The sequence below is a fragment of the Anoplopoma fimbria genome, chromosome 19, assembly GCF_027596085.1.
Source record: "Anoplopoma fimbria isolate UVic2021 breed Golden Eagle Sablefish chromosome 19, Afim_UVic_2022, whole genome shotgun sequence".
In the NCBI taxonomy this organism is placed as follows: Eukaryota; Metazoa; Chordata; class Actinopteri; order Perciformes; family Anoplopomatidae; genus Anoplopoma; species Anoplopoma fimbria.
The window spans coordinates 14,540,100-14,551,466 of NC_072467.1; the positions used below are offsets into that span (position 1 = coordinate 14,540,100).

The following is an 11,367-nucleotide window of genomic DNA, read 5'->3' on the forward strand; positions in this document are numbered from 1 at the left end:
TAACGGGTAAGCAAAGATAATCTGTTTTTTATTGATGCTCGATCTCCTAACAAACCAGTAAAGCAATCTGTGCAACCTCACTGCTGGATGCAGATATTTCACTGTATAATAACCAAGGTGATGCATGCATTACTTGTTTTTGTTAATCAATTACAGCGGAAATCGAAATAGAATTTGATACATATTGTGATTGACGGAAAGAAAGAAATTCAAGTTGTCCATGGATTCCAGTGCCATTTGTTTCTTTATTTTAACCCATTCTCATAAATCAGATGATAGTATATTAAGATGATAACACAGTGTTGGTTTCTGAACAGAGGTCCCCAACACAAAGTGTGTTATTTACACAGGAGCAGAACGATCAGATATTTTTATTAGGGGAACAATCAATCTCAAAGAGTAAAATAATCAGATCCCTGGTACCAGGACACATCCAGCATCAGAGCGTGAATGGAGCTACAGAAAGGTGACATTTAGGGCAGTGGGAGTCCAGACAGAAAACACATAGACTTGGGTAGATCGAGATGAACTGAAGAGGGTCAGACACGTTAGGGGTTGGACAGTTCATCTGATGTCACAGAGGAGTGCAGGCTGTCCAAGGCTCCCATATCTGTAAGCACACACAAACATGGATGTTTAGAGTTCAGAGAAAACTGCTATACGTGTTTATACATTTTTGCTGACTCGCTGCTCTTGTTGTAAAATAGAGATGCTAGCACTAGTAGAAATTGTCAGTATCCTATACCATCTAACACTATAGAATTCATGTTGGTGTTAGTATGTTACTTAATACAGATTATTGTCCAATGCTGCTTCATGTATGTATAATTTATATGGGCTCACATCAATTCAATGATTCTGATCTTAACCACAGTTAACTTGTCTTTGTACATTTTTGTACGCTACTTGATACGTAGAATGTCAACGTTTCTGGACCAAAAATACATTTCATAAACACATTTCATATCAACCTTGCGGTAAAATGACAATAAATGAACCTTGTGACCATTTAACCTCGTATATGCTTGGAAATATGTACAACGTTACATGGTTAAAGTTTTTAAACAAATGCTTAGGTTGTGGCAGCAAAACAATTTTATTAAGGTTAGAAAAAACATTGTAACGTAACATTACAACGTAACATTGTAACGTAAAAAACATTACAACATTACTATTGTTAATTAATAACAGCCCTCAGCAGCCTTTCTTACAAAACGTTGTAATGGGTCAAAGTTGGTTTTGGTTTCACAATGGACAGGAACAGTCGTCTCCATTGGGAAATTACTGAGTTTATTTGACCCATCCACAGCTTCCTTCCAGCTGAAATGGACTTTTTCGCTTATTATACATTACTTCATCTGCTCTGACCGAATGTCAAAAAGTTGCATTTAACGTGTCTGTGGTTTGAAGAAACTGAAAAAACAATTCTAGGTGACTTGGCTGTTTTTTTTTAATATATTTAATATAATTTCATTATGTGTTTGTTTTCTTTTTAATGTTTTGTCATGTGTTAGTGGGCATAGTCTGTGTGGTAATGCTGTTGAAAGTGTAAAAAAAAGTCCTCTACTCAGACATCAGAACATCTATCTCTGCTTGTTGCCTTTATTTAGAGTTTGATTTTCTATCAACATGCAGTAGTTTTCTGCAGCAAAGTCTTTGGTCTTCAACAGACTTCTGACATCAATCCTCACTTTGATGTTAGTTAAAATATAAATGATGAACATACCTTTAAGCTTCAGGTACGACAGGAAGTCAATGATAGTGTGGATGATATCTCCATCTGCTATTCTCAGGGAACCTGTGGAGGTAAAACAGCAAAGTGCAGCCAAATTTCACGTTATCTGCAGTTGGTAGCACACTGTAAGGTTCGCCATGAGCTCAGGCAAGGACACTTTGGGAAATGAGTATCTCAGGATACTAAGATATCTTGATCCAAGGAGGAATCTCAAAGTATCCATTAAAAATTATTCAACATGACAGAGATGTGAATTATTGAAAAAACTGATCCAAACAATGATTCTGTTTACATGCACAAAATATTCAATTTTTTTGCCCTTATTCCAAAACAGACGGTACTCCTTTTAGGCTGTTTACATGGCATTATGGTAGATAAAGGAAAATCATTCTGCATGTGAGAGAGACAGACCTGTTCTGAAGTCCTCCTCTTGGTCCATGCTCCTCTTGCCAGCCAGACCCTGCTTGTCTCCTAGAGTCCTGTGTCCATCTATTCCATCTGGACAATGAGGAGTGATCACAATCGATACAGTAAAACAAACAGATGAATCGTATACTGGGCATTTACTTCCACTGGTTGAAGCTCAATTCACTTGAAATGACGTAAAGGTAAACTGCAGTAAAGTAATACAGCTATTCAGTTGAAGCTGTTTGTTTTTTTCATGTTTCAATTCCAGCTGCTCTTGAATGAAGATCTATAGGACATTGTTGTACACTTGGTAATTTCAGCATAGTATTCGGTTTGTAATTGTTTGGTTCAATTTCCAAACTTGTACGGACCACCTGCAGGGCTTGGCTCATGGAATTGCAGTAAAAAAAAAAGATTTTGACAAACAGTAGAAATAAAAAAGAAGCACACGACCGCAGGAAATACATACCAATAACGATGATGATAAAATTAAAATAAAGTAATGGCCAAAGCGGTTTGCGTAGCCATGGTGATGGGTGCATTGTGAGCTGTCTTTTGATAGAGTTCAAAGTCCTCATTCCAACACAGTTTTTCATATCAGTCAGCTTTGTTCCATTGGGGTTATTTCTAAATATAATTCAATAGGAACATTTCTGTGTGTGTGTTATGTGTTGCAATAAGATACACATTGCCCATAGGAAGACAGCATGTAGTTGATGCACTACTGTAGCCTGGAGAGTCATTTATGCAAAATGATAGCTTTAGGTCAACGGCCGGGTTCTCAGATTAGCAAGGCCAGTGGGGTGCTGTTGATTTGGTTCTTAAAAGATACGGGTTCTGGAAGGGCTCGGGCCTCAGAACTCCAGTGCTCAGTACAGAGATTGGTCTGTGTGGATAACAAATTACAGACGTTGATGGCCTTACTATCTGTGCTAGCATCTGTTGCGCAGTTAAATTCTACTACCGCCAACCCGGCAAGAGGGAAGCTATTATTCCACCGCTTCGCAGCAACTCCTGTGTCCAGTGTCGTTATCGGCCCCGGCCGTTTGATATGCTGTTTTAGGCTTGGTAGCATGGACAGAGATCGTCTGGATGGAGATCGTTTTTGTTTAAAACGCAAACGAAAACATAGTAGTGTAGATGTAGCCTTAGACTGCCTTCACACCATATCAGGTGTTGCGGCGATTAGCGCAGGGATGTGCGGTTGGTTAGGAGTGTCACGTAATGGCCCAATGAAGCCTAGTGTCTGCGTGACGATAAGCCCCTTATTGTTGTCTCGTGGCTGGGTTGAACAGCTCTTGATCGCCGGTTACGTAGCGTAATCGACGCTCGCCCAATAGGCTATCTTTAGCCTAGCTTAGCACTAGATTTGCCCTGTGAAAAGGGGAAAATGTGCTCGAAAGAAACATGCATCAACTTGCAACTTGCACTTGCATCATCTTAGCTAGTAATGCTAAACACCAAATACATCTAAGAGTAATTTGTTCTGAGTTGTTCATGAATGATTAAGTTCATGAAAATGTGTATTCACTAAACTAAAGAAAATATCTACCTGTATCTGATTCTTTGACTTTGCAGCATTACTCACCAGTCTTTTTCAATTATGTGTCTTTATCCCATTTTAAGTTCACACACTCAGATACAAGTAAGAGTGGCCATGATGTTTGGTTGAAGAGGAAGGACGTTAAGTGGCTAGAGGTGTTTGACTCAACTTAGCTTACTCATTAGCTTGAGTAGTGCTTGAGCTGCTAACCCTGTGCTGTTTGTGTGCGTGTTTAACTACAAGTCCAATTAAAATAGATGACATTGGAGTGACCAGAAGAAGGGGAAATGATGTACTTTAATGGTTTTGTGTTTCAAGTGCCTCCTGTCTCCGTGGGCCCTTTGTGTTTTGGTCGTTACATTTAATATTCTATATCCTCCCATGTTAAATACCCTGTGTTTCTTACATTTAAAACAATATTACATAGTATTTCTATAGTATGTAGTGTGTTTCCCTTCTGCCCGCTACAATATTAACTGTTACACGGTATAGCTTGCTCTCCGTGTGTTAAGGTCTTTAAACACTGAGGGCGTGACAAATAAACAACATGAAAATGCAAAAATGCTCACCAGCGAATAATTTGCATCCAAACTATTCCTACAGGATCCTGTTGACCCAGAGCAGCATCTTTCAGTCTGTCTGATATAAATTGTTGCATAGCCTAAAGCTACTGTAAGCTATTATATTGTTTTGCCAAATGCTCTGAACGTCTGGAGCTTTTATTGTAAAAGGTCAGAAAGGAAGGGGTGGATCTGGTCTGCGCTAACTTTGTCAAAATTGAGAGAAGTGGTGACATTTTCTAACATCAAAATGAACCAACAGAAGTCCCCGTATACACTATGCTATGCTACTACATACTACACACTTGTGAGTGCAGGTAAAGAAGGTCCAAGACAGTATTTAGATTTGCACAAAGACTGGTAGACAAACAGCTAGCCTAGCTCTATCTAAAAGAAAAAAAATATTTATTTACGTCTAAAACCTTATTTAACATGGCTAAAAATTTAAAAAGCATGACATTAAGATTTGTTTTACTAAATTACTAGCTGACGTGATATAATATAATAAGACTTTGGGGTTGGTGGAAGGCCAATGGAGCTAAGCTAGTAGTTTATGCTAAACTAGGCTATCCTGGAACGACAGTGATGTAGTTCCTTTGCGAAAAAGGACTACATAAGTGTCAACAATCAGTGGAAAGTGGCGCTGGCATTTTCATCAAAATAAAATCCATTAGTGACAGAAATACATTTACCTCAGCTAAAAACAGTTTGTTCATATTTAGTAACTAACCACGACAACTAAATAAGGCAATTTAATCTGGTGTTGGCTGGTAATGGGAGGGACTGTTTTAAAATAATGCTCACGTGAGGTGAATGACATGAATTTCTTTGCTTCTAGCACAGAAAGAAATGCAATGTTTGGATGCGTAAGCACAGACAGCAAGTGGGGTGACAGACATCCTTCCCCGGATGAGTGACAGCGGCAGCTAAGGAGGCGGGATGTTTGGACGGAGCAATTCCTGGCCTGACACCAAGGCCCTGCAGCGGCCGTATGTTTCTATCTTACATTGAGTGACCAGCTCGTCTCTGCCTCGGACACTGGGAGAATCCTTTATCTGAATTAGGTGATCAATACGACCTGAAACACAGGATGAGGCAGGAGCAACCTTTACCTGGGCTTCACAATCACACACAAACACACACACACAAAGGGACAATATTTTCCAGAGTTCCTGTCGTGGATTTATATGGACCCCACAAATTGGATCGAATACACACCCTCGCGCACGTGCACTCACACACATCTGGATATAGCCAGTGTTCACAATAATGAGGCAATCTTTGAATTATGCTAAATTAGCTGACATGGAGACAATGGACAGGGACAAAGACACAGCATTGATTCACAGAAGATGGGTTTGGCCTTTTTTTTCTTGCGATCCATGTTACATTGGAAGCATTTTCAAACAATACATGTGAGCTCAGGGGTTGGGTCATAATTTAAACGTGCAATGTGTAAGATCTGGCAACATGCTGCCAACATGTAGGGGGCAGCATTTCACTTCTAGCAATCTTTGTTTTTTCCGTGACGCAACCCTGGGGTTTTACGGTCTGCGTGCGCTTTGTTTTTCTTTACTTATTCGCTAATCATAGTAGCAGCGGCAGAAAGGGTCAGGCCTGTCCCCCTATATTAGCCCCATGGAGCTGGGATTTACACCAGCTTGGCTAAATGCCAGTTGCTAAAGCTAACCGCTAACTGAAGGAACATCTCCGGGAGCTGCTGCCTGCCCCCCTCCTGGTAAAGTATACTCTGGGTGGCGGGGAGGTCAAAGCGGAAAACAAGAGTGTTTTCTCATTTCCGAAATTAATTCCAATAAACAAACCTTCAACATGATTGATAAGCCCTCTGGCCAGCTCTACTTCTTCGTCTCATGTAGACGCTACAGTGACTCACTATTGCCTCTCCAGGTACAAGAGGTATTACAAGACCTGAAGGGCCGAGGCTGGTTAGCATGCTAATTTTAGTAGATATCTCTGCAACACAATGTATCACGTAAAACACTGTAACCTATTAATGTTCTGTTGATAATGTTTTTTTTATATTTTCAAGTAAAAGTATGGCCAGATCTTGCACATTGCAATTATTTTCACAATAAACTGTTTTATTCATGGCTTGGAACAAAAACTCCTTTCCACCCCCCACTTTTGGTTAAAGATAATAAATGAACCTATATCAAAAACAGAAGTTTGACATTTTGAGAAATAGGCTTGTTCACTTTCTTGATGAGATGGGCTATATGAAAAGAATGATACCACCCTCATATCTGTCATTTAAATATGAAGCTACAGCCAGCGGTCGTTTAGCTTAGCTTAGCATAAAGAGTGGAAACGGGATAACACGTTAGCTAATATCTAAGTTGTTTAATCATGTCGTTTTACACTTTACTAATATGAAATGTTGTGTTTTCAATTTGTTCTGCTGCCCCCAAGTGACCAGAAAATTTAAACAAAAAGCAGCTTTAAACGTGCGGAGAGTGTCATTGATGGATGCTGTAAAAAGAGGGGTCTGTTCTTACTTTTATACAACTTCATTTTTTAAGCCTAAAAACACTATTTTATTTTACTTGATTTTATTTGGAGAGTGCATCCCTCTTGTTTGCCTTTGGTAAAGACGTTCATTATTTCATCCTTAAAATGTGGTGAAATCGTTGAATCGTATAATTTATTCCAATAAACTTTTCCATCCTCTGATTAAGGTAAGCTATTCAAGGTAAAGATATTTAGCTACTGACTCTTGAGCACGTCCTGGATTGTAAGTCGTGTGATTGATCTTTTTGTTATGCGAAAGAATCTAAAAGACAAAACATCCAGACGCCGTCTAAGCACACAGATGCGGAATGATGCAGAGATACAAAGATTACAGTCTAACAGCAGCATAGGCATGGAAGTGAGTGTTGAAAAAGAGGTGATGGGCTTAGTTTTTTTTAAAAGAACACGTAATTCAAATGTTCACATTTCAGCAGTTCTGGAAGTGTGATTTAGTACAAAACACTATTCAAGCAAAACGTTCTCACCAAATAAACAAGTACTGACGCTTGGTCAGTTGCCCCACGCTCTAAAATACAGAGCTCTAGGTAATAGTAGTATCAGTTTTGGACGACGTAAGTTTCTGCTTGATACATGCATACAGTCTCTTTTCATAATAAACTTCCAACGTAGGTTTAAATAGTTTTTTAGGTTTACTTACCCAACAAAAGTACGTGGTTAGGATTAAAATATCCTATTTGGGGTTCAAATAAGTGTGTTTGATACAAAAATAATTCATCGTGTTATGTCACTTGCGTTAAATAGCAAAAGTACAGTAGTATAATTGAATGGTTTAGGCGACAAAAGTGCTTGGTTAGGTTTAAGATAACATTATAGTTTGTGGTTAAAATAAGAATGTTTGTTAAGTAAAATTCCTATATTTGTTTCCTTACTGGCTTTGGTAAGGTACAGAAGTTTCGTAATTACGCTACAGTTGAAAAAGTCAACATTGATTTGGTTTCACCAGGGACAGAAACAGTGGTATCCTGGGTGAAAGTCAAAGTTTGCTTGACCCATCCAACCTAAAAGCAGATTTTCTTGCTCTTTTTAACTGTCAGTTTCTCTGCGCATCAGATAATGATGTGGATGGGTTTACATTGGCGTTAGTTAAAGACTGGTGAGTCTCATAGAAACTCTTAGAATATGACAGAGAAATGTTTTGGTACATTTTAGAAGCACATGGTGATCACCTTGGGAGCACATGATGATTTTTAAGACACATTCTCCCAAACTACAATTCCAGATGTGTTGAAAGTGACTTTTTGGTTTTGCCGGTTACTGATGCAGTGTGACAGCAGGCTGTTTGTGTGCGTGTGTGTGTGTGTGTGTGTGTGTGTGTGTGTGTGTGTGTGTTGTGTGTGTGTTTCTGCAATTGGTACTTACGGGGACCTAACAGGTAGCCAGCACTGTTCAGTGTCCAGCCCCGTTTCTCCTTTGCCTGCAGGGTCACCAGACACAAAACGATCAGTTCATCAAGTGTGTCTTAATATACAACATATGTTCATATCCATCCATGCATTGGTAAATTAATAATTTCACCTTTCTACCTCTTTCACACTTTTTGTGTATTATCACATCAATTCAAACTCCCATATTAACTAAAAATATATTCAGACCGGAGCTGCTTCTACTGTCTTAGGCTTTTATGTATTCTTTAATAAAAGAAAATAAATATAAAATAAAATAAATACTCAAAAAGCTCTGGTGTCATTAAAAAGTAGGGGTGGGCATGAGTTCAATAGGATCATTTATCGTCTTTCAATAGAATCCGCATTGGGATAAAAATCATACATCGTCATATCGTAATCCAAAATGATGTCATATAAATTGATAACAACAAGCACCCACTAACTTAAATTTCTCCAAAAGATCTGAACAACTCCTCAATTAAATTCAACTTTTATTTAATGTTTGATGTGATTACTCTGTATTTGTGTGCAGGGAAACATAGTCAGTGTATAGTTGTAAATATATATATATATTTCTTTTCTGTTCATTTTGCATTTAAGTTCTTATTTAATGAGAAAAGTACTTTTAATTTATCAGGTATTTAATTCACACGAGTATAAACAGAAATAGGCTTTACGTGGTTATTTCATATAGACTATTCATTTATTGAAATACTAGAAAACGTGCTATATATCGTTATATAGCGTTATTATACATCTATTTCAGACAGTTTACCATACAACCCACTATATAACCAACCTATAGAGCATTTTGATATTTGTACCTACATAGCTCACGGTATTTCTCTCCTTCCTTGTCAAAATTTGTCATTATAAATTGCCAAACTTTTATATAATTTCACAATATATATTTACATTGTTATTCTTTTGCGTCTATTTGTCTAGTTTATGCTGGTATTTTATATTACATTTTTTATATCCGAATAATTCGGCGTCTGACTGGAAATGCAACACACACACACACGCACACACACACACACACACACACACACACACACACACACACACACACACACACACACACACACACAGTTAAAATGTTGAATCTGAACAGCTCACTTACCGCAATGACCAACCCGATGGTCTCAGAGAGAGTTGCGCAGAAGATGAGCGACACGCAAAAAATCCCAAAGCACCTCTGCATCTGAGAAAGAGACACAACAAATATAAATACATATTGAATATAAAACATCAACAGAAAAGTACTTAGAAACATTTATTGCCGAGGATGAATGTCACCGGCGAACATTCTGGACAACTTTTCCGGAGATTAAAAGAGGAAAACTAAAAAGGAGCCGCTTACCTTTGCTGTTACTTTCCCGCCTGTTCCACTTTGAAGTCTGCGGCAGAAGTCTCTCGGTGTGTGGTTCGGATGAAACTGGGGACTCCGTCCACCTTTTTATGTCCCTCCAGCCCCGACCCCGCAGCTTGTCAGCCCGCGTCAGCAGCCCCCCTTCTCATGCAGACCGGATGGGCAGGTCACGAACACAACGCACAATGAATCTCAATAATATCATATAATGCCATCATCAGATTTTTTTTCTATATCGCCCTTGGAGACATGGGATTGGATTTTTCTTTTTTAAGTGGTGGAAAAATAAATCTGCACCGTTATTCTGTGCTAATCTGATATGTGACTTATTTTAACAGTCCTCGAAAGATTGGTCAATAAAATATGTTCTTTAATGTTTTATCAATGTCCATCACAGATTTAATGACTCCCTTTTTGAATTTAAGATTGCCTTTTATTCCGTCTAAGGTTTCTGTCGATGTTTTCCTTGTCTTTGGAGTAGAATGTATTGTTAATTTTATATAAAATTTTGCCAATGGCATTTTTTAACAGAACAGCACTACTGATTTGCAATAATGGTGAAAAGTAATAGTATAACCTGTACTATGACTGGGACTGCATGGCCAAAATGAAGTAGGCCTAAACCCTAAGTACCCATGTGGTTTGCAAAGAAATGCCAGAGGTTTCCGCACCATAACTGTCTCGAAATTTAGTTAGAAGTGTTGATAATTTTAAGAAAATATTATAAGGGAGTCAATGTTAAATTCAAATTTCAAATCCGTTAAATTAGCAGCAGACAACTATTGGCGACGCCACCTCAGATGTCGCCATTTTGAGAGCCACGTGGAGGCAATCGATAAAAAAATGGATATCCTTTAAATTTCGAATGTTGTTAAAAGGACATTCCAACGAGGCAGGAAAAGGTGCATTACTTGCAAAACCAAAAAGTAACATAGGTGTTTTAAATTTCCCCGATTAAAAAAAAAAAGGTTCATTCCAGGCCAACAAGGCTTGCTCCACACTACAATATTATTTATAGTCCTTTGAACAAACAAGGATTATATGATTTAATGACATAGAAATATAGATTAAACACCTTTGTGAATTGATGTACACTAAGTCGGCAGTTTATAAAGTCCACCTAGCTAAAACCTAATTCAGTCTAATACAAAAGCCCTGCGATAAATCCTCCCTTCTATAATGTTCAGTTTATGTGGAATCTGTTTAAGATGTAGATTCAATTGTTTGTTCATCTTGGAAGCTGCAGTTTGTGGTGCTGCAGATTTGTATTGCTCAGACTCACCTTACTGGAACGTACCACCTGCCAAGTTAAGAGCGCGAATCAGAGCAGGCATCCAAATCATATAAACTAATTAGATTACAAGAAATAAATATCATCACCAGTTGAATAATACTAATACTAACGCTGCCCATGAGGGGTTAAAAAATCCAGAGTTTTTCCCCCAGAGACCCCTAAAATCTGGTCATCAAATTAATAATTATGAAATTAAACCATCAAGAACAATTGTGTTATTTGAAATACATGTACATGGGTCCACAGCCCCTATAACTGCTATTTGATTAGATTGTCCGTACCTTTGACAATGTTATTCTTTTGGGATTTTAATTTGGTACAATTTAATACAGCCTTTATATTTGCAGTGTGAGTGAACAACAGCTTTCTCTTCCTTAAATGGGACTGAAAAACACCATCGTGATTACAGTGTGGAACATGTTACGGATTAAAATTAAACAATGTTTCATCTCAGCCAGGCTCCAGTGGAACCTACTGGTCAGGCTTTAAGATTCCCTGGATACAAAGCTGGGAGCTAATG

The 11,367-nt window shown here is 38.2% G+C and overlaps 1 protein-coding gene across 1 annotated transcript; it reads right to left on the reverse strand.

Annotated features, from left to right (window-relative positions):
* Nucleotides 1-227: 227 nt before the first annotated feature.
* Nucleotides 228-9,632, reverse strand: gal (galanin/GMAP prepropeptide). The gene is made up of 6 exons (XM_054620655.1): nucleotides 9,545-9,632; nucleotides 9,305-9,385; nucleotides 8,156-8,210; nucleotides 2,147-2,233; nucleotides 1,727-1,798; nucleotides 228-610 (listed from the first exon to the last, which is right to left on the reverse strand). The coding sequence occupies exons 2-6, from the start codon at nucleotides 9,383-9,385 to the stop codon at nucleotides 549-551; spliced, it is 357 nt and encodes a 118-aa protein (XP_054476630.1). The 5' UTR covers nucleotides 9,545-9,632; the 3' UTR covers nucleotides 228-548.
* Between the last annotated feature and the right edge of the window lie 1,735 nt (nucleotides 9,633-11,367).

Bases quoted from the DNA above. Each gene is read 5' to 3' on its own strand.
- gal (XM_054620655.1), bottom strand. From the start codon at position 9,385: ATGCAGAGGTGCTTTGGGATTTTTTGCGTGTCGCTCATCTTCTGCGCA. The intron at 8,211-9,304 runs GTAAGTGAGCTG...GTGACCCTGCAG, and splicing joins CCATCGGGTTGGTCATTGCG to GCAAAGGAGAAACGGGGCTG. The intron at 2,234-8,155 runs GTAAGTACCAAT...CTCATTGTCCAG, and splicing joins TGGCTACCTGTTAGGTCCCC to ATGGAATAGATGGACACAGG.